This window comes from Muscardinus avellanarius (assembly GCF_963383645.1).
Source record: "Muscardinus avellanarius genome assembly, chromosome: 4".
Classification (NCBI taxonomy): Eukaryota; Metazoa; Chordata; class Mammalia; order Rodentia; family Gliridae; genus Muscardinus; species Muscardinus avellanarius.
This window is the reverse complement of record NC_137789.1, coordinates 123,104,625-123,128,393: the sequence shown is the minus strand read 5'-3', so window position 1 is coordinate 123,128,393 and position 23,769 is coordinate 123,104,625. Positions and strand designations below refer to the sequence as shown.

The window sequence follows — 23,769 nt, the reverse complement described above, 5'->3', positions numbered from 1 at the left end:
TGGTCTTTTTTTTTTTTTCTGGTACTGGGGATGGAACCCAGGAACATTCTACCTCCAAGTTATACAAGTTATACCCCAAGCCCTACCTTTTATTTTTAAACTAGGTCTCACTGAGTTGCAAAGGGCCTCACTAAGTAGCTGAGGCTGTCCACAAACCTGGATCCTTCTGTCTCAGCTTCTCAAATGCTAAGATTACAACTGTGTGCCACCACGCCCGGCTACATTATTGTGGGTTTTTTTTTTTTTGGCTTTGTTTTATGTTTTTTCCCCCCAGTGGGCAATTCTAGTTACTTTTGAAAATATTCTTTAAAGAATTGACAAGGTAGAACTTTGGGGAGGAATTCAAAGTAATCCTGGATTAACTCAGTCTACTTTAGGCGATGGCAGCTTCAGAGATGTAATTCAGGCCTAACATTTCAAGGTAAGAACTCCCCCAAACCTCTGATTCTTTTTCATTTTTTTCTCTTATTTGGTTATTTTCCCAGACCTTTTTTCCCCCAGAAAGTTCCTACATAACAGGGTAGATTTTTTTTTTTGTCTAAACCTGGACTGTTAATAACTTTCATTGGACACAGATATAACTTTCTTTAGAATTTCTGCTTACAAATAGAATGTGTAGGACATTGAACAGGGTAGGCAAATCCACCAAAGATATAATAGGCTAATAGTAATCTTCCTTACCTGGCTGATCCTCAAAATCACTTTGGATGTTTACAAATATATAGATTTCTAGGATTGACTCTAGAAGTTTTAGTTTAGGTCTGTGTTAGAACCTGGAAACTTGATTGGCAGGAGGTTGGGGGATTGCTGGGAATTGAAGTTAGGTTCATTCATTGCTAAGCATTAGAGACTGGGGATGGGAAGGGGGCAGAGTTCCATTTTCAGGCTCTCCAGTGACCCTGCCAAACGGAGTCTTGTTTCACAGTTGCTTTGAAATGAAATACGATGAAAGTAATGAACTCATGGGCCTTTAGTTTATGCTTTCCTTTAGGTCTGTTGTGCCTGTTCTTGATTTGTATAATTTGTGCCCCGTAGCTCTGTCCCAAGAATTTTTTCCTCCTGTAGAAATTGGCCTTATAACAAAGGACATAGGGCTGGGATAATATTTGGTCTAGGATTTCTTTAATATACTTTCCCCCTTTAGCTTCTGCATGTACATCTTGAAACTTTAGTGTTATCTGGGTGCAAGGAAAGAGCCTTCCTCAGAGGTCCCCGAGAAAAGGATTTTAGAGACCTTTCTGTATCAAAAGCATCCGGCTGATATGCTGTGATGGCATAGCCCATGTTAAACTCTGGATCGTCAGTTCCTACTTCCAGAGGCTTCTCAAAAGCTGCTTTAGCCTTTTAATATTACTTTTCTCCAAATTTCAAGAGTGCCCACCCTTCCTTATAGCCAGTCTCAGGATGCTCCAACCCGTAGTTAGAAGGACTGGAGAGTTTCTTACAGATGCTCCTCCCTCCCTGAACTACATACTTCTGAACTTCCTCCTGCCGGTTCATGTGGTAAGACACCCAGGCGTAGTTTCCCTGGGTGACAGACTTCATACTTCTTCATCTGAGTGTTCTCCCTGGATTATTTCTTTTCTTGTTTCAAGCACTTTAGGGCATCTTTATTTTGGCCTTTTAGATGTTTCACATAGGTCAATGAATTATAAAGAGCAAGTCTGGGTTTTGTGGCCAGCAATTCAAGCTGCTGTGCAATTGTATCCTCTACGTCGAACAAGTCTGTCTCTTCAGTAAATTCTATGTGAAAGCGACATTCTAAACCCTAACAGAATGGTCTTCAAAGAGTCCTTGGAATTTCACTATAAAAGATAAAATTATTTTAATTTTCCGCCGGGCGTGGTGGCGCACGCTTGTAATCCCCGCACTTGGGAGGCAGAGACAGGAGGATCGCACAGGTTCGAAGCCAGCTGCGCGCACTGGCTTAAGAGACCCTGTTTCCAAATAAAAATGTAAAAATAGGTCTGGGAGTGTAGCCCAGAGGTAGCAGGGCTTCCAGGAACCCCAGTACCACCAAAAAAAAAAAAAATTTAATTTTTTTAAGAAACAAAGAAACCATTTTTGAATCTTAAATACTGTTTACAACATATCAACTAATTTTATCTTATTTGCTTTTAAAATTGTAGCACTAGGTTCTCATAACTTTATCCTTGAGTTTTGTCTATATGCAGTTATTTCCTAGGAATATTAAACTAGGAAGATGAAAAGAAATGCAGGGATAGGGAATATTTATTTATTATTAATAACCTTTTACTTGCAAGAACTGAATAACAATGGGAACACAACTGTGAATAAAACAAAGTCTTACTTATGGAGCTTACACTATTATTATTATTCATTTGTTTATTTTTTTGCGGGTCTGGGGATGGAACCCAGGGGCATTTAACCTCCAAATCATACCCCCTGCCCTATTTTTATTCTTTATTTTGAAACAGGGTCTCACTAAGTGGCAGAGGGCCTCACTAAGTAGCCAAGGCTGTCCGCGAACCACGATCCTCCAGTTTCAGCCACCATGCCCATCTCTATAGTTATTATTCAATACTGGAGTTTAAACCCAGAGGAATGCTATCTTTGAACTACAAACATAGCCTTTTATATTTTTAATTTATTTTATCTTGTATGGTACAATGGATTGAACCCAAGGGACATTCTACCTCTGAGCTATACTCCCAGTCCTTTTTTATTTTTCAGTTTGAAATAGGATTTTACTAAGTTGTGGAGGGCCTAAGTAGCTGAGGCTAGCCACAAACTTGCAATCCCCCTCTCTCAGTCTCCCCAGCACTGGGGACTACAAGCAGGTGTCACTATGCCTGGCTTATTTCTTATTATATTTTTTCACTAAAGTTTTGAGGGTCTCCCTAAACTGCTGAGGATGGCCTTGAACCTGTGGTATTTCTGTCTCAGATTCCCAGGTGCTGCGATTATAGGTGTATACCACCATGCCTGACATGGAGCTTTTATTATAAGGAAATAGCCAAATAAAAATTAGTGTTATAAACACAATCAGCGTTCCTATAGTCTCATGGAAGTAACTTAGAAACGGTACAAAGCCCAGTGTTATGATCATCTGTTGCTTATGCTTGTAAGGTGCAGATGGTAGAAACCCAGGATCCTGTCTTTTGGTTTTCTTTGTTGGAACTAAGACCCTACTCTCAATCCACCCAGTTTGAGAGGTGCTATTGAGCTCCCCATGCAGCTTGTGGGAAAGCACAGTTATCTCAGCTATTCCCTGGACCCAGCAATTCATTAATATAGTCCAATTAAAATCTAACTTCACCAATAGAGTACTTTGCTAGAAATATTGGGAACTTTTACTATGATAGGAGACACAGAGCCACAGCTGGTGGTTGTAGAGAGGTGACTGTATTTTTCTATTCTAAATCACAATTATCTTTCCTTTAAGATGAGGCGAAGTGAAATCAGCTAGTCTCAGACAGTCAAGGGTTATATGTTTTCTCTTATATGTGGAGGCTGGAGATAAAAAAGCAAATAAAAGGGACTTTAGATAAAAGAGATGAGAAGATTAGTAGAAGGAGATGGGTGGGAAAGAAGGAAATGGGGAAAAAGGAGTATTGAGAAAAAAACAGATCAAGTAATATTATGTTCATATATGAAGGTATCACTACTAATCTTACTAACATGTATGAGGAGGCACAAGGGGGTAGCAGGGATCTGAAGGGAAACACAGTAAGTGATGTATGCACCTATAAGTGTATCACTCTGAATCACCTCACTATGTTATATAATTTTAATACACCAATAAAATTATTTTTTAAAAGGTGAGGCATAAATATGATCTTGTTTCCACTCTTGGCCCCCTATAATTTATTCTCCAGTTCGCACCAATAAAACTCTAAAAAGGTAAGCCAAATTATGTAGTTCTTCTGCTTAAATAATCCCAGTACTTAATTTCCCAGTAGCTTCCTGTCACATCTAGGTACTACTAGAACTTTTACAAGTTGCTGAAGGAGTGGCCTTGTCTGTCTATTCAACTTATTCCACCACTCTTTATTGTGCTTCGAGCAGACTGACCTTCTTCCAGACTCAAGCACAGATCTTTTAGGGCTGTATCACCTGCTGTTCTTATGCTACCTGATATTTTGTTCCCAAATCTTAGCAAGATTAGGTTTCTTGTAACTCAGCTCAAATATTCCTTACTCAAAAGGCTGCCTTGTTTTACAGCTATCTTAAACAACTCCTGCCAGTCTAGATCACCATGTAGCCTATAATACTGTTTTATTTTCTTTTTAGCTCTTATCACTTTCTGAATTATATTGCTTATTTATCACTGTACTACTATTTATGTATTTCCTTCATTAAAATAAAAGTCCAAAGTCCCTTGAGCCTGAGGAGTTTATTCTGCTCCTGTTTTCACCTCTGTATTCCAGACACATCCTAGAAGCCCTATAAATAGATATTTGTTGTGTGAATGAATCCAGTTATATATTAGCTACTGACATGTCCAGCCCAGAAGTAGAAGCCTAGCATACAAAGCACTTCAATTTGAAATGAGGAAATTCTCTCCAGTTCCCTGATGGCTGCAAAATCTTCTTACATTCCAGCAGTCTCCATTGCACTTGTTTTATACCCTGGCTTGCTCTCTATCTGAATCTATGTTCAAATTTTGAATATAGGTCTTGGACTATTTCCCATGATCCAGGCAGGGAAACCTGTTAGCACTGCCCCAATTTGAAAAGTTTTAAAGTACACTGATCATAGGTATCCCCACTCTATGTTCTTAATTCTTTATCTCCCCTCTTCTCTTAGTTGTATTTGGACTAATACTCTTTGTTCATTAAGATTTAAATCAACAGTAACTAAGCATTCAAAGGTAAATATAAATGGAAAAAATCTTGGTTATCTAGATTTATTGCTTAGAAATTTGAATTCAGAAAAATACAAATTATTTGTTAAAAACATTTTTTTAAAGGACAGGGAACTAAGACCTGACTGTTGAGTAAGTGTTAAACCTGGTAGAATTACTAGATGGAATCTAGATATCAACCCTTTTTTTTTAACAGACTGTTGAATTGAGTAGATTATTAATGGACTTCATAGTTTACCATCTATTAAATTCATGTTTATCAACGTATAAAACACAACAGCTGGAGAAAAGGGAAACAGAAAATGAGTCACCACTTATCTAAACCTGCTTGGGAAACAAATGAAATAGGATTCCTCAAGTAGTGCCTCAGGATAAATACGCCCTATCAGTATCTTCCAGGAAATTGAGGGAATCAGTTCCTCGACTTTGGCTCTGTTGCCATTAGTTCTTTGTTGTGGGAACCTGTTTAGCACATACTAGGATATGTAACCAACAGCCTATGTGTACCCACCAGATGTCAGTAGTACCCCACAATTGCAACAATAACACAAATCCCCAAACAAAAAGCCTGCTCCCTGCTCTCTTATCACTGTAGCCCACCACTGAGGAAGGATTATCACTGCAAAAAAATTTTTATGTCTCTCATTTTTTTAAAAAGTACATACACTGTAAGAGATATGAGGCTAACTTCAAATAGGAGAGGAAAAAAGGAATATAGACCAGTTGAAGGTAGGTATATATTGAAATTCAGGAGGAAGATACCTGGGTGAGAGGGGAGGCTTCAAGGAGAATGATAGATAAGGCTAACCCCCTTCTGCATGGAACTTCAGAGTGGAAGAGGTCATCACGTTTGGTCTGGCTAAGAAAAGACACAGCTGTAGCCAGAGGCTGATGGTAAGTGGTGTGGTTTGGACATGGCTCTGATTACATCCCTCAAAGGTTCATGTGTTGGTGATGTGGTCCCAGTATGGTGAGAGTAGAAGGTGGTGGGACTTTTAAGAGGTGGGGCCTAGCAGGAAATTGTAAACAGGGCCCAGTCTGCCCTTTGGTTTCCTGTCTGCCATGTGATCACTTCCTCACACTGTGCTCCACCATGGTACCATCTGTCATGACATAATGCTGCCTGAAGGCCCTTGCAAGAGTCTGTGGCATGCTATTTGGACTTTAAGCCTCTGAAACTATGAGTTAAATGAAACTTCATAAATTACTCATCTCTAAACATTTTGTTATAGTAATAGAAAACAGACATAGGCAATAGGTAATTGAGTTGAAACAGGCTATAGGATAGATGCTGATTCTCCATGCAGTTCCAGCTCTAGCAGCATCCTGTGGATGGAGTCACTGGTGATCAGCATGGTCCACAGGGGCCTGGGGTCTACAGTGGAGTGTCGACAGCAATTAGCAAAGGCCTGGGTTGGGGCATCGATAGCAGGAATAAGTGGAAGAAGATATTCTTGGCCCGATTTAGGGGCACATCTGAATAAGGACATAAGTGCAGGTTCTGTCAATTACATGGAAGTAATAAGTTCTTGACAATTTAAAGAGACTTCTAGATAATTCCTAGAGATGCTAATGTATATGTTTTGCAATAATATTTTCAATCCAAAAAGCCATCTATAATTCAGGATTTGCTGTTGGTTGTTTTTCTTTGCCAACTTCCAGACTGTACCACACTGTCCAGGATGGGACAGTGTTATTAGGTTTACCACAGGACACTAAATAAGTGTGCTCCCTGGAGACAGTCAGGCCTACTAACCTCAAAGAGCTTGGTATGTAATCCAGATGTTTATTTTGCATTGAAAAACTCTGCTTTTAGATCATTTAGTATTCTTTTTATATTTTTAAATAGATCAATAGAGCATTAGCAAATGACTTAATAAAGTGCTGCAAGTAAAATGACATAAGACAAGAGAAACTTTTTGGAACAAGCCCGCCTTTGATTGTGTAGCTGTCTCTCTCTCTCTCTCTCTCTCTCTCTCTCTCTCTCTCTCTCTCTCTCTCTCTCTCTCTCTCTTTTTGCGGGTCTGGCGATGGAACTTAGGGGCATTCGACCTCTGAGCTACACCCTCTGCCTTATTTTTATTCTTTATTTTGAAACAGGGTCTCACTAAGTTGCGGAGGGCCTCACTAAGTAGCTGAGGTTGTCTGCGAACTGTGATCCTCCAGTCTCAGCCTTCTGAATGCTGGAATTACAAGCGTGCACCACCACGCCTGGCTTGTCTCTTTCATTCAACTGTAAATTACATGAAATTTAGGAAGGGTGTCTGCCTGTCTATGGTACTACTTTTTGAATCTACCACTGTATAAGTCCGAGTCTTTATGTCTACTCAGCAAACAGATTCTTTTCACTATACAGTGTTCAGACAAATGCTTGCTCACTCTCTTCACAAACATACGTGCACACACACACACACATGCACACACACATTCTGTTTTGCTGTTTTTTTTTTTTTTTGGTGGTACTGGGGTTCCTGGAAGCCCTTCTCCCTCCGGGCTACACTCCCAGACCTATTTTTATTTTTGGAAACAGGGTCTCTTAAGCCAGCGCGGCTGGCTTTGAGCGATCCTCCTGTCTCCGCCTCCCAAGCGCGGGGATTACAAGCGTGCGCCACCACGCCTGGCTTGTTTTGCTGTTTTTAAAATATAATTAATGTTTTATCAGGTTTGAACAATTGTTCGAAAACTACATCATTATAATGAATTGCATAAAAGGTTTCTGAAAGCACAAATAGAATGGATGGTTAGTATATGTGAACCTAGGCAACCAAAATGAGACTGTGGCTGTTATGTCAGTGCCTAGGGACCTTGTCCTACAGTGTCCTCAGAGTCAGCAGCCAGGCTCAGGGCCTGTTCATAGTACTCTAGGGCTTCTTTCATTTTCCCTTTCAGTTTGTAGATAAACCCAAGCAGGCTCAGGCTTTCCAGGTCCAGTGCATTTCTCCGAAGTTTCTTTAAAGCCAATTTCTCCAAAGAATGAGCAGTCTTATCCCTTATGAACGATGACTCTTCTATTTTCATTGCTTTTACATAATGCATAATTGCATCGACTTCAGATCTCTTTTGAAACTCCTGAAACTGGCCATACCAGAAATGTCCCTCTGCCAGTACTTTTTTCTCAGCTGATTTGCTCAAAAAAACGCCTTGGAAACTCTCCTCAGCTTTTCTGTAATTCTTTGCTTCAATATACATACGTGCCAGGTCTATGAGAGCAATATTAAATGTGGGCTTTCGTTCCAGAGCAAACTTAAAGTGAAATATGGCCAAATTTACCAATCTGTCCACAGTTTCTTTATCCTGCCCCCTGGGCTGCATGTTTGTAGTTCTCTTTATTTGGATGATTTTCGCCCTGCAGCAAATCCCCATCTGGTGATGCAGGAGGGCGGAGTTGGGTGTTGCCTGCAAGGCCCTTTTTAAGAACTGAAGAGCTTCATCCACACAGCCTTTCCTTCGGTAAAACTTGGCTGCATACCGATAGACATAGATCTGGGAGGACATTTTGGTCAGAGCTTCTTCAATGTGTTTTTCTCCTTCATCATTCTCTCCTACATCTTGTAGTTTCAGGGCCAGAAGAACCTTAACATATACATTCTCTGGATTTAGCCTGACCGCCTTCCTTAAGAGTTCTAGGGAAAGTGGTTGTCCACTGTTGGATAACACATCCCTTGGGTCATCCAGGCGGTAGGTGACGATGGCGTACCCAGCACTGAAGTCAGGGTTTTCAGGCTCCACTTCGAGAGCCTTTTTGAAGCAGGCCTGGGCCCGCTCATAATTCTTTCTCCCACACTTCAGCAAGGCCCATCCTTCCTCACAGTCCACCTCAGGACACTCTGCCCTATAGCGAAAAGGATTTGCAAACGTCTTACAGGTATTTTCCACCTTGTCCAGGTAGGTCTGGGCTTCTGCCTCTCTGCCCATGTGGAAATACACCCAGGCATAGTTGCCCCAGGTCACTAGGCTTCTCCTGTCTGACTGGTCAGCGTGCTCTGCCTGGATCAGGTCTTCAGCTTCTCTCAAGTTCTGTAGGGCATCCTTAGTCTGCCCTTTCAGGTGTTTCACATAGGCCAGGAGGTTGTGCATTCCTGCATTGTTTTTGATATCTAGGAACTCCATCTGTTCCCAGACTCTGTTTTCTAAATCAGGCATTTCAATGTCTTCAACCTCTAGCCCCCACGTGAAGTGACATCTCAGCTGCTTCAGCCTGTCCTGGATCCCATGGTCATCAGCACTCTCACTGTGAAACAAAAGCAGATTTTGTTAGGTGAGAAACAGCCAAAACATAAAAGTCCAATAAAAATGCCAATGAAAACCTTTCCAATTTCCATGTAAATTCTGAAGGTATCATACTTACGTGGATTTTATTTAGAGTCCTCAGAATTATAAGATATGCACGGATAATGAATGTAGTTTGGTTAGCTCTATAGGGTGGTTCCAGCACTTTCCAGGCAAGTAACCATTCTACAGTCACTTTTGTGAAATTATAATAACAATACCACTTGTAATACTTGGTTTGGGGAGGATTAATATGCCTCATTATAAAAAACACTTATGTGATGTGACATGCTATGAAAGAATTTCCTATTTCACTGAAATATGACAGAGACCTGTTGGAAATTCAGAACTTTAGTAAAGATTATTGACTTCATGACTACAGTGTTCATGGAATATAAAAAAATGAACTGAGGTATTGGACAAATATTTTTTTTTATTTTTCACTTTCTGCTTAGAAATAGAGATTCATAGAAAGTTTTGAATGTAGTACATTTACAATAGCATGGAAAAGAATGAAGTATTTAGCAATAAACTTAATCAGGAGGCAAAGGACTTGTATATTGAAAACTACAAATCAGATCAAGAGAAGTGGTGCACGCTCATAACCCCAGCTATACAGGAGATTGAGGAAGAGGATCACAAGTTTGAGGCCAGCCTGGGTTAGGCCCTGTCTCAAAAATAAAAACTTACAAAGGGCGTGGACATAGTTCATTGATAAAATGCCCTTGGATTCATTCCCCAGTAAGACATTACTGGAAGCATTCAGAGAAGACACAAATAAGTAAATAAGTGGAAAGACTTTTGTGTTCATCGGTGAGAAGACATAATAATGTTAAAGATGTTCATACAACCCAGTGTGAACTATATATTTGACAAAATACCTCTCAAAATGCCAATTTATTTTATAATTTTTCCCCAGAAAATTTTATACTAAAATTTACATGGTATCCCAAAAGATCTCAAATAGTCAAAGAAATCTTGAAAAAAAAAAAAAAAACCTGGACAGACTATGCTCCTTGATTTTAAAATGTACTATAAAACTACAGTTAACAAACCAGGGTATTGGCATAAACATCATTTGAAAGAGAATACAGATGTGTAAACCAATACAAGAGAATGGAGATAGAGGACAATGGAAGAGACTAGAGATCACAGAAACAAATCGTTAAATTGTGGTTGCATTGTGGCTTAAGCAATAGACATGCATTTTCTCATAGTTCTGGAAGCTAGACGTCCCAGATGAAGACATATACCATTATGGTTCCTGCAAGGGCTTTCTTCCTGATTATAGATGGTCACCTTCTTGGTACATGGCAACATGGCCACTCCTCCCTGGACTGAGGACACAGAGAACTCTGGTTCTCTTCCTTTTCTTGTAAGGACACCAACCCTATAGAAGTAAGGCACCATCCTTTTTTTTGTGGTACTGAAGATGGAACCCAGGAGTCTTCTACCTCCGGGCTACACTCCCAGATCTATCACACACACACACACACACACACACACACACACACACACACATCCATATATATATATATGGATGCTGAGGCAACAGAAAATTATAAGAATTCCTCTATATTGCATATTTCTATTTTTATGAAACATCCATAATAGAAAAATGCTAGGACAGAGAGAATAGATGAATGTTTCCCGGGGAAAGGGCTGAGTGGGGAGTGACAATGGGCATGGGATTTCTCCTGACAGTGATAAAATATTCTTGAACACATGGTGATGATGATTACACAACAGAGTGAATGTGCTAAGTACCACAAGTAGACTACTTAAAAAATTAAAATGATAAATTTTATCTTACATGTTAGTTTATTAGAATAAAAAAATCACATTGCATCCAAGTGTGGTGATGCATGCCTGTAATCTCAGTACTTGGGAGGCAGAGACAAGAGGAAAACAGGTTCCAGGCCAGCATCAGCAACTTAATGAGACCCTCTACAACTAAGTAAGATCCTGTTTCCAAAATAAAATAAAATAAAGCTGGGGATGTAGCTCAGAAGTACAATGCCCCTGGGTTCAAACCCCAGTACCACAAAATAAATAAATTAATTAACTAATTAAAAGAGACCTCGAAGCCAGGTGTGGTGGTACGTGTTTGTAATCACAGTACTTGGGAGGCTGAGACAGGAGGATCATGGGTCTGTGGATGGCCTTAGCTACTTAGTGAGGCCCTCTGCAACTTAGTGAGACCTTCCTTGTTTCAAAGTAAAGAATAAAAAATAGACCTGGCAGTGTAGCTTGGAGGTAGAATGCCCCTGGGTTTCATTCCCAGTACTTAAAGAGAGAGAGAGAGAGAGGGGGAGATGAGAGAGAGAGAGAGAGAGAGAGAGAGAGAGAGAGAGAGAGAGAGAGATGAGAGAGAGAGAGATTTGTAAAAAAGTCATTTTACTAATCTGAACAGAAATTTTATAAATCTAATATACATTTGAAATTAACAATAAACCATCAAAACATAGCAAATTAGTAAACCACCTGAAATGATAAAATGAAGCCTCAATGAAACCCTCTGGGAAAAACTGGTTCAACAGTTTAATGAACCATTTGTTTCTGTCTCAGCTCCACCGCTGACTGTGCAATCTTTTAAGGTCTTAAGGTCTAATATCCATTACTATAAAATCAGAATAAGTACCTGCCTCACTGGTTACTTTGAGAATTAAATATGGTGTTTATATAACATGTTCAGAAGCGAGGCTGGCACTTAATAAGCATTCAGAAAGAGCTACTTTTATAACATTTATTATCATTTTATTATTTAAGTCAGTATCCAGAAGAGGGTTGCTCACAGAGACCCGCAGTGTGTCCTTTCTGGAACTTTTGCCCTTCCCAAATTTTGCTTAGTGGAACACTGAGGCACAGTGGCAAATTGATATTAATGGTTAATACCTCCCGATCTCAAGAGTTATTTGACTGTGGATTCAGTAGGAAACATAGGGAAATTCCCACATGAGGCCTTGTAGGTAAAGAAAATGTTAAAATTCCTGAGCAGAGAATTCCAGCCAGAACCCAAGGAAAGAAGGCTATCAAGGAGCTGTGGGCAGCCTGGATGCCCAGGAGAAGGTCATCTGTTCATTTTTAGTATACTCATATACTCGGACAGTCACTGGAGCCCAGCACTTAGAAAGTGACAGCAGACACCTACAGAGAGAGCCATGCGCATCTCCCCAAACATTCCCACCACGCTGCCGGAGACAGCTGGCCCAGCCTGAATGCAGATCACACAGCTGCGTGCGTCCTGCTTCTCCTCCATGGCGAGGAATGAACAGAAAGCAATGACTCTGCCCAGACATCTTGTCCTTGCCAAACTTGATGGGAAATAGTGAGTTTAGTGAAAGGGAATCTCTAAGACTAGGGTCATTATCTGCCTTGCTGAAAACTCCTTTTCCTTTTTCCCTCTTCTTTTTTCAGCTATTACATGAGGGAAAATTCCTTAGGCTGATGCTAAAAGAAGTAAAAATCCTGCCAGAACAATGCAATTTAGGTTTGTTAATGAAGGTGCATGTACACACAAGCCCAAACACACACACACACACACACACACACACACACACACACACACACACACAAACACACACACACCACACTCAGTTTATTAGCAACAGTTTAAAATCTGACTGAAAACAGACCTGATGAAGCAAGATAGCATTGATTACCATGATTTCTACAACCTTACAAACAATAGCAGAAAAGCAGAGAGGTCCTTACCTCATGGTCGCTTGAAACCAAGGAACACAATTCTGCAGTGTTTTTAGCTAGCAGGATTTGCAGAGATCTGCCCTGTCCATTAGAAGCTGTACTTTTACAAAATAGATAAACTGAAACCCCAGAACAGGGCTAAATAAGCCAGTAGTGACAAAAGCTGTGGGTGTGTCTTGACTGCAATGGGAACTTGAAACCAGAAGATAGAAAGTGAAACTAAAGCTGGTGGAATCCTGCTCCAGGAAACTGAAACTTAAACAGAGATTGCCTTCTTTGTCCTTTTCAGGAGGATGGTTGAGAGGATGCTGTTGATACGTGAACTGCTCTCTCATAGCCTGCTGGGGGAAACCTAGCTTTAGGAAATGCTAGTTAGTGCGGGTCCATTAAGCCTGTGGCCAGGGTCAGCTGTGGAAATGTAAGCGTGACCTTGGGAAGGTCACAACTCCACATTGGCACCTGTTTATCCGACTGGAACCAGGGATGGTTCCAAATGGATGAGATTATGCATATCTGCTAATGAGAATCTTAATCCACATTTGCTGCTGTTGTTTGAGACCACCTGTGTTACTAAGCATTCTTTACTTTTGTTTGCCTTCTGGAGAATGGTCAGTGGCATTAAGCATCTTGTAACCTGTTGCTTATTCATAGGCACAGAGGAAACCCATATGCCTGTATCTGGAGCCATCCTGTTAGTGCCAAGCGGCAACCCATTTCTCACTTCTGTGCTCACTATTGTAGCCATTTAACATGAGCCCATTCCTCAGGAGTGCTTCTCATGGCTACACATAGTCTTCATAGCTCTGCAGAGTCAACTTGGTGCCATAACCACTTGCCTTGCCCCACCTCAAACTACCTATGTAATGGTTTTATTTATTTATTTTTTTGGTGGTACTGGGGATGGAACTCAGGGGCCTTTTACCTCTCGGCTATACTCTCAGACCTATTTTATATTTTATTTGGAAACGGGGTCTCTTAAGCCAGCTGAGGCTGGCTTCAAACCGACGCAATTCTCCTGTATCTGCCTCTCAAGTGTGGGGATTACAAGCATGTACCACCATGCCCGGCTTCTATGTAATCTTCTGAGTCTGCTTAGGGACAGTTCTTGACCCAGTGCACAGACTTTTGCAATAATGGCAGGTGCCAGGTCTGGAATTCCTTTCCTCTTTCTGAAAGGAGCCTTTGTGTATCTCTGAGGGGGCAAGGACTTATTACCCAATGCCAGGACAATTAAATTCTTAATTTTATCTACCTTGCCTCTGTTGTTGAAAACCCCAAAGGCCAAATTTAAAAGCTGACTAATGGAAGTCTGAGGACCCCAGACACACAGCAGGATATTTATTCCTTTCTCATCTTATTATATTAGCTGACTTATTTATACATTTTCTCATTCCTGTTAGATAAAACTTAATAGCCAGTGTTTTTTCTTTTTTTGTGGTACTGGGGTTGGAATCCAGGGGCTTTTCTACCTCCGGGCTATACTTCCAGACCTGTTTTATATTTTATTTGGAAACAGGGTCTCACTAAGTTGCTGAGAGCCTCACTAAGTAGCTAAGGCTGGCTTTGAACCTGTGTGATCCTCTTGTCTCAGCCTCCCAAGGGCTGGGATTACAGGCGTGCACCACCATGTCCAGCTCTTATAGCCAGCTTTTGAAACCCATTTATTTATCAGGGTCCTCTGAAAACTGACCCATCTTTCTCTACACTGGACTAACACAGTAAGATAACTATGATTACAAGTCTATGTAGTTTAACAGTATTGACAAAAAACAAATAGTTATAGATTTTTATTATCTTAGTGATAATAAGCATTGATAATTAGAAATAAACTTATTACCTGATAGACAATTATATCTCTCTTAAACAATAATAAGACATTTATTTAGTGAAGGCAAACAGATGTAAACCAGTCTTAATAATGAATCTTAGAATGGTACTAAACACAAAGGACAAAAGTTTTAGTAACTTACTGTACAAATACAATGCACATTGCATAAAGAGATCACTTATTTATTAGCTTGCATGCATATAAAACCCATATATTTTTAATTCTATAAGATTTTACAAAACATGTAAATGAACCTGAATATACAGCATATTTAGCTTTTAGATATATACACATATATATGACTATATATATTCAAATATAGTAACCCAAAGTTATATACCCTGGTTTTGCTAAAATGCAACTTGTTAGGTTATTAAAGACATAAGCATAAGAGATTATCTTGCTAAAACACAACCTTTAAACTGGTTCTTAGTAAACATTAAAGGTACAAAAACACCAGGAGCTATTTATATCTTTGGTATGGGAGCATCTATATAAAGTAGATTTCTTTCCTTTTTTTCTGTTATAGTACCTCTTCATAACTATGAATATCTCTTGTTATTTATTGATTTTTCCATTTGTCTTAGCAAATTTTGACATACTTAAGACAATTTTTATAAAATAAATCCTAAAGAACAATAAACATTGCAACTTAAATATCAAATAGAAACAGGTAATATAAAACTAATTGGCTTAACCTGAGAAAAAACTCTGTTAATCTTTTAATGGCATCTCTTGCTTTTATTTTACCAACAAACTTAAACTTATTTATTAAAAATTTAAGTCACATGAACTAAAAAGTCCTCTTATTTTTGCTTTTTACTTATTTAATGTATGTTTAAGAGTAGAGTTCTTAGGGATAGAAGCAGAATTACCCATGTTCTTATTTACATGCTTTAAGGGCTTTTTGTTTTGTTTTGTTTTGGTGGTACTGGGGATGGAACCCTTCTACCTCCAGGCTACACTCCCAGACCTATTTTATTTTATTTTATTTTATTTTATTTTATTTTATTTTATCTTATTTGAAAACAGGGTCTCTTAAGCCAGCAAGGCTGGCTTGGAACCTGCTAGATCCTCCTATCTCCGCCTCCCAAGGACGAGGATTGTGCATCACCACACCCAGCAGGACTTTTTTTTTTAATTATTATTTTGAAAAGATAAAGAGGAAAGCGAAAAACACAAAACTAGGGATTTGAAACAAATAAGGAGACAAAACAAAAGACAACTGGGATCCAATCAGAGTCTGTCCTCTCCATGCTGTCAATATACTCCGTAGCCAGCGTTCTAGCCATGGAAATATTTAGCTCAATTTGGATGGGCAGTATTGGCCCACTCAGTTTTTCTTCAACTATTGGAAAACAAGCATCCTCGAGTCCAATGTGCAGTTTTTACCAGATCAGGGTGCCTTCTTTGGCACTGTTCAGAATTCAAGGTACCTATTTTGGCCCCTACAGAAAATGGCAAAAAACAAAATAAGCCAAAGCAAAAAGGTTTTTTTTTTTTCTTGTTTGTTTTTAAGAACAGAATATTTCTATCTCATCCTCAGTAAGTTGAATGCTCTTAAAAACTATAACCTCACACATGCAAGCAACTAATGTAAAAATCAGAATGAACAATTTTTGTATAATTTGCAAGTCTTTTCTGAGGACTTGAGTATATTTCCTAGATGAAACAGAATTATATGTTAACAGGAGATTAAGACAAAGCCTATTTTAAGTAAACAGTTTCTGTCTCCAGTAGGTGCTGTTTTTTTTTTTAAATAAAACATTTTAAGCAAGGTAAGATTTTCTTTGTTTAGAGAGAAAAAAAAAAAAAGCATTTTAACACACTTCAGTTAAGGCAAAATCCTGAAAGTGTCTCCTTCAGTAACCACATGGTGGACTGGCTTAGCTAGAGCATTGAGAAAGAGTTACATAAAAGCAACGGAGAGCTCACACTTATAACAAACGGCTTAAAGAATCAACAGATTGGCCTCTAAAATGTGCCAGGGCCCAAATATATGTACTGTTTATCCTAAAAAGAATGGGAACCCAGTCTTAGTTCTTTTAAGCACTCATTTTAAGAAAGAATGGGTTTGGCTACAATAGAAGGGAGGGAGGGAGGGAGGGGGGAGGGAGGGAGGGAGGAAGAGAGAGAGAGAGGAAGAGAGAGAGAGAAAGAGAGATATGGTCACGGGCGGGGGAGAGGGAGGAATCTCTTCCTATAAGTCTCATAGCTAGCAAATGGCTTTAGCAACTAGGGCACTGGCTCTATCCAGCAGTGGGCAGGCCCTCAGCGGGAGGAGGTGGCAACTGTCTGAACCACAGTGGCTTGCTAGCAGCCCATTAGTGGCCAGAGGAAATGGCACACATAACTATGGACTGGGCAGCAGACTACTCTGCTATGTCCTGTGGGCTGTTGCTGGGCATACAACCCTTGGGTGCAACCCAGTGTGGGTCTCATGGGCTTCCGCTTGAGGTGAAGGGGTGTCTCTGGCCCCCTTTCTCCTGGGAATAAGGTGGCTGGGTTGCCTCCACAGGCTCAACCCCACTCCTCACCTCTCTAATCCAAACACCTCTGAGCTCCCCTGGCACTCTCCAGATCGGCACACACAAATAGAACATTTAAAAACAGATTAAAAAAAAAAAAACACAAAAACTCAAGCCGGGCAGAGTGGCGCACACTTGAATTCCCAGCATTGGGGAGGCTGAGATAGGAGGATAGCGGTTTGCAGACAGCCTCAGCTACTTAGGCCCTTTGCAACTCAGTGAGACCCTGTTTCAAAATAAAGAATAAAAAATAGGACTGGGGATGGGTAGAATGCCCCTGGGTTCCATTTCCAGTACCGCAAAAAAAAAAAAAAAAAAAAAAAAAAAAAACCAAAACAAAACAAAACAAAACAAAAAAAAAAAACTCAAACATTTTCAGTGGACTTATGATATATTTCTATATCCCATTATAAAATTTATTTTTGTGTGTTAGCCCCTGAGTTGTTCCTTTGTTCCAAAAGCCCACAAAACCAAAGGCCTGCGACTCCTGCCCTGCCTTGCCCAGTGTCCAAAAAACGAAGCATTCCCTGTAATTGGCTAAGACTAAGATAACCCTGCGAATTCTTATCATGGTTTCAGGAGGACTTTTTATAGGGGGTCTGTGAACTGAAGGGGCGGCTGTTGTTTTCCATCTAACTGAGGAGAGTAGCCTCCATGCATGGCTAAATAAAACCACTTGCCTATACATGGTGGCGGTCTTGACTTTTTGTTTCATGCTTGTAGTATAACATTTGGAGGACCCAGCGAGATTGGACCCCACTCATACCTTGGACAGTGACAGAGTAGGAGAGTTGGGCTGGTTCCCCTCCAAGGGTGGCTGCAAGGAGATGTTCTTTCTTCCTGTACCCCACCCCCCCTTTCCCGGCTGAAAGCTGCTGGCTTCCTTCCTTTGCTCAGAGGTCCAATGTTGGCTGACAGAGGCCCTCCAGAGGGAATCATCTAGTGAGTTTGATTGCTGCCTGCATCTGCATTAGGTGAAAGGGGAGAAGAGAAGGCAGACTCATGGTAGAGGGCTGAGGCAGGCAGAACTGGGGTAGAGTGATTGCAAGAGGATCCTGCTCCTGCGTGGGAGAGGCTGAAAGAGGGCTGGTTTGAAGGAGGAGGAGGAGGAGGAGGAGGAGGAGGAGGAGGAGGAGGAGGAGCAGCAGCAGCAGCAGCAGCAGTAGCAGCAGCTAGGGAGCAGGGGCAGGAGGATGAGGAGGGGAAAGGCTAGAAGGGGAGTCCAGCAGGTCAGAACACTCTTCTTGAAGAACTGTCGGCTTCTTATTAGTTTCCTTCGTCTTCTCTTTTGCCGATAGAGGGTGGGTTAACAAGATAGAGGGGTGGTCTAATTTTTTAACCCAAGAAGGGGGATCAATAAATAGGTCTATTTAGGCTGTGATATAAGGCATTTGATCTGGGTGGCCAGGCTTAGAAAAGATCGCCTGTTGTACTGGGTAAAGATCAGATAAGAAAAAAGAGCCAATTGCCGGCCATCCTGTGCCAAAGGAGGGCCATTCAAGCTCACACAGAGTCTGTAATTGTTCCTTTGACACCTTGGATTCATTCTGGCCAGCCAGAGTTTGAAATTCAGAGAAATGGGATAACAGGGCTTCTAAAGGGGTTAAGGAGGATGCCGTCTGGCCCATCTTCAATGCAGTATAGTTTTGATTTGCATCTCCCTGATGGCTAATGATGTTGAACATCTTTTCATGTATCTATTGGCCATTTGTATCTCTTTTTTGTGAAGTGTCTATTCAGTTCAGTTGCCCATTTCTTGATTGGGTTGTTTGTTTTGCTAGTGTAGAGTCTTTTGAGCTCTTTGTATATTCTGGATATTAGTCCTCTATCAGAGTGGTGGCTGGTCTTCTCCCATTTTGTAGGCTATCTCTTTAGGTTCTTGATGATTTACATTGATGAGAAGAAACTTTTTAGTTTGATGAGATCCCACTTCTTAATTCTTGCTTTAATTTCCTGTGCTTTGGAGGTCTTGTTGAGAAAGTTACTGCCTGTGCCTATATGTTGTAGTGATGAGCCTATGCCCTCCTCTAATAACTTCATAGTCTCTGGTCTAATTTTTTAAGTCTTTGATCCATCTCGAGTTGATTCCTGTGCATGGTGAGAGGTAAGGATTTAGTTCCATCTTTCTACAATTGGATAGTCAGTTCTCCCAGCAACATTTGTTGAAAAGGCTATCTTTTCTCCAGAGTATGAGTTTGGCCCCTTTGTCAAAGATCAATAGACTATAGGCATGTGGGTTTATTTTTGTATCTTCCATTCTGTTCTACTGGTCAGTCTGCCTATTGTTGTGTCAATACCATGCTGTTTTTACTACTATTGCTCTAGAGTATAATTTGAAGTCCGGGATTATGATGATTCCTGCCTGGTTCTTATTGCTGAGGATTGCTTTGGCTATTCTGGGTCTTTTCTTTCTCCATATAAAATTAATGACTGATTTTTCTAGGTCTATGAAGAATGTCATTGGTATTTTAATAGGAATTGTATTGCATTGAATCTATAGATCACTTTTGCCAGAATGGCAAAAAGCTGAAAATAATTGGGTGGCAAAGGGAGTGCTTATTCAAATGCTTGACCCATGAAAGCGCCCTGCAGCATACCTCTCCAAGAGGCTATATCCGGTAGTGTCTGGATTGCTGGCCTGTCTGCAGGCCACTGCAGACACCTCCTCTCTGGTCAAAGAGGCAGAGAAGTTCACTATTGTGACGGGCCCCGCCCATCAGCCAGTAAGTCCGAGAGCTAAGATGGCGCTGAGCGGAAGTTCCCCAGAGCGCTTAGGTGGTAAACAACTTTCAGGAAGTGACAACAAGAGCATGAGATACACGGGAACACCGCATGCCATAGGGCAACAGCCAATGGACTGGCTGTGCCCATGAGTTGTACACGTGAACGGTCTGCTGATTGGCTGTTGGGCTCTATATAAGGGAAGGATTTCTGGGGAGAGGAAGAAGAAGATCTACGGGAACTGTACAAGAAGCTGGGGTAATAAAACTGCTTGAGGAAGATCGTGTAAGAGTCGTCACTGCGACCGACAAGTGGTGGCCCGTACGGGGACCTTCGCTTTGATCAGAACCTCGGCAGTCCAGGGCAGCTGGCTGGTAAGTACTCCTTTGACTCCGAAAAGGGAGGAGGAGGCTCCGTTTATGGAGGGTTATTTTCCTCGATCAACAGGGGGCTCCATTAAGGAGGATATTTTTCAGTGTAAGCAAGTTAGAGAATCGGGCTGGTCCTGATTCGACAAGATGGGAAATAGTCCATCTCACCCATTGCATAAAGCATTGAAAGCTTTGTTGAAAAGTAGAGGCCTAAAGCTTAGGGACAAGACAATACAAGATTTTCTCGAACAAATAGATAGGGTAGTGCCATGGTTTACAGTATCAGGGAATCTTTCTTTAGCAAGCTGGGATAAATTGGGAAGAGACGTAGAACGCGCTGAAGAACAAGGTATTGTCACAGGAGGGACTCGGCCGCTTTGTCGGCTGATTCGTGCCTGTTTGGAAGAAAGGCGCTTTAGAAAATTTGTGCAGGAGGGCCAGGCAGCTTTAGACGGTGTAAAAGAGGAACGTTCAACTTCCTCTAAAGTGGCCAGTGAGGAGTATTCAGAGTCAGAGGGGGAGGATGACTCTGAGGAGGAACTAGAGGCCATTTGCAAACAAATGAAAACTTTTGAACTGAGTAAAGAGGAAATTTTGCCTCCTCCGTATAACCCTTCTGCGCCCGGAGCAGGAGAAGGTGTCTCTTTTAGTAGTCAGATGTGGAGAGATGCGGGAATTTTTCTAGCAAATCAAGCTTTCCCAGTTTTCCAGCCGCAGGAGGGGGGAAATCGTTATCATGAGCCTTTGGACTTTAAAACAGTTAAGCATCTCTCAGAGTCAGTTCGCACATATGGGTCATCAGCTGCTTTCACTATAGCAATAATAGAGAGTTTACATCGCTATGCCATGACCCCAGGAGACTGGCAAAATTTAGTTAGGGCCACCTTAAATCCTGGCCAATACTTGGATTGGAAAGCTTATTATATAGAATATGCCACTGAACAAGCTGCACGTAATCAAGCAGCAGGAAATCCAGCCTGGGATATAGACATGCTGATGGGCCAAGGACGATTTGCTAATCAACAGCTTGGGTATCCACAACAGGTATATGAACAAATCAACAGACTCGCTACCCAGGCCTGGAAGGCCCTCCCTAACAAAGGAGAGGTATCTGGTAACCTTACAAAGATTACTCAAGGATTGACTGAACCCTTTTCAGACTTCGTTGCCCGTCTAGTAGAGGCTGCGGGAAGAATTTTTGGGGATCCTGACGCGGCCATGCCGCTCATTAAACAATTGGTCTATGAGCAATGCACTAAAGAATGCAGACAGGCCATTACCCCTTACAAACATAAAGGCCTAGAGGTGTGGATGAAGGTGTGCAGGGAACTCGGAGGACCCTTAACCAATTCAGGACTTGCTGCAGCCATTATACAGGCCTCTGGACAACAAAGTAAAAATAGTACCAAAAATGGCAATTGTTTTTCCTGTGGAGCGACAGGACACTTAAAACGAGATTGTCCTAAGCGTAGGGCGTCCCAATCTCATCCTTCTCCTCCTGAGTATTGTCGTCGATGTAGAAAAGGAAGGCATCCTACCTCTGAGTGCCGTTCGGTTAAAGATATCGATGGCAACCCCTTGCCCTATAATGAAAAGCAATCATCAAATACTCAGACAAAAAACGGGAGGGCGGGCCCCCGTTCCCAGGGCCCACAAAAATATGGGAACCCTCAGGTGTACGGGGCCATGGAGACACAGCCACCTCAGTGGCCCAATCTACAGCCTCCGGGACAGTCCGGCGAGCCACTCCAGGTTCGGCAGGATTGGACCTCTGTGCCACCTCCAGGCTGGTATTAACGCCACAAATGGGAGTTCAAATTATTGAAACAGATTTTCAAGGTTCTTTGCCACCTAACTCTGTTGGCTTACTTTTTGGAAGGTCTTCCTCTACCATGAAAGGACTTGTAGTCCATCCGGGGGTTATAGATGAGGACAAAACAATCTCTCCACCCTGAACTGGATGCCAATCTAGGCTTACACAGTGGACTACTAATCCTTTTACCTTTTCCCCTAAAATTGGCACAGGAGCAAATTCTACTTTTGCAGGTTATAATTTTACTTATCAGAGCCCGACCATGGCCTTTCATTCTAACCCATTTGATCTGTGGCTTCTTTGTGGGATAAATGGCAGTTGCACGGATTTAGCTCCCCTTGTCATGATTAATGGTGGTTCCCTGGGCCATACTAAAATAATATGGAACACTTCTGAGACGTTTGAGGATCACGCTTCCTTTAATCGCTCAGGCCTAAATATTACATTTGGTCCCACTCTAGTGTGTCTTGTTTCACCTTTCCTGTTTCTTATGTCTAATGGTACATTGCAAAATGATACCTTGTCTTGTTCCAATACTACTTGTTTATAATGATATTAAATCAAAGAGTTGATTTAATACAAGAACAAATTGATGTGCTATGGCGGTTGGCACAGCTTGGCTGTGAGTGGCATTCCACGGCTCTGTGTCTAACCGGAATTCCCTATGATAACGCATCTATTGCCGCTAATCTTTCTCGCGAGCTTTCTGCATATCTTACAGGTAACTGGTCATCGAAATTTGACAATTTGACAAAACAGTTGCGGTTGGAGATCATCAAAACCAATACTACTCGAGTTGACCCGGTGATGGCCCGCACCTTGATGTCCTGGATCCAACAAGCAGCTTGTCATTTAAAAGAGTGGGCTGGACTGGGTGCTCTTGGTCTCTGTCTGGTCTTACTGTGTATCTTATGTCTCTATTGTCTTAGAAAACTAATCCGTCAGCGCGCTACAGATCAAGTGCTCATAGCTCAGGCATTTGCAGCCATGGAGTTGGGACAATCCCCTCAAATATGGCTTGCGGCGATGGGAAAGTCTTAATGACAGGATGCCAGCCAGGACTGCACTCGGGACCCCGGGAGGGTGCATCCCGAGGAGGGCATGCTCAACTGCATACGGGTTGCCACTGATTCTTGTCCCGTCCCTGGCAAAAGGTGGTGGGCCTAGAAGCCCCTTCCAAACATACAGGGGTTGAGTCCTCTGTCCTCTCCTGTCTGAAAAAACAAAAAAGGGGGGAACTGTGACGGGCCCCGCCCATCAGCCAGTAAGTCCGAGAGCTAAGATGGCGCTGAGCGGAAGTTCCCCAGAGCGCTTAGGTGGTAAACAACTTTCAGGAAGTGACGACAAGAGCATGAGATACACGGGAACACCGCATGCCATAGGGCAACAGCCAATGGACTGGCTGTGCCCATGAGTTGTACACGTGAACGGTCTGCTGATTGGCTGTTGGGCTCTATATAAGGGAAGGATTTCTGGGGAGAGGAAGAAGAAGATCTACGGGAACTGTACAAGAAGCTGGGGTAATAAAACTGCTTGAGGAAGATCGTGTAAGAGTCGTCACTGCGACCGACACACTATGAGGCAAGAACTTGTTAAACATTCTCCCCACTCTATGGAGACTCTATTACGAACACCTCCTGAAAAATGGCTGTCTAACACCTGAGTAACTCAGCTACAAGCATGATTGTTAGATCAAGGATAAAGTT

At 41.6% G+C, this 23,769-nt stretch overlaps 1 protein-coding gene and 1 pseudogene across 2 annotated transcripts; both read right to left on the bottom strand.

Annotated features, from left to right (window-relative positions):
- Window positions 1-881: 881 nt before the first annotated feature.
- On the bottom strand, window positions 882-4,575 carry LOC308262414 (interferon-induced protein with tetratricopeptide repeats 5-like; annotated as a pseudogene). Its single transcript has 3 exons — window positions 4,559-4,575; window positions 2,258-2,288; window positions 882-1,793 (listed from the first exon to the last, which is right to left on the bottom strand). The product of its transcript is annotated as an interferon-induced protein with tetratricopeptide repeats 5-like (transcript).
- Window positions 4,576-7,624: 3,049 nt separating this feature from the next.
- Window positions 7,625-9,055, bottom strand: LOC308261853 (interferon-induced protein with tetratricopeptide repeats 1-like; the record flags this gene model as incomplete). Its single annotated transcript, XM_080694023.1, has 1 exon — window positions 7,625-9,055. The coding sequence occupies exon 1, from the start codon at window positions 8,969-8,971 to the stop codon at window positions 7,625-7,627; it is 1,347 nt and encodes a 448-aa protein (XP_080550149.1). The 5' UTR covers window positions 8,972-9,055.
- Between the last annotated feature and the right edge of the window lie 14,714 nt (window positions 9,056-23,769).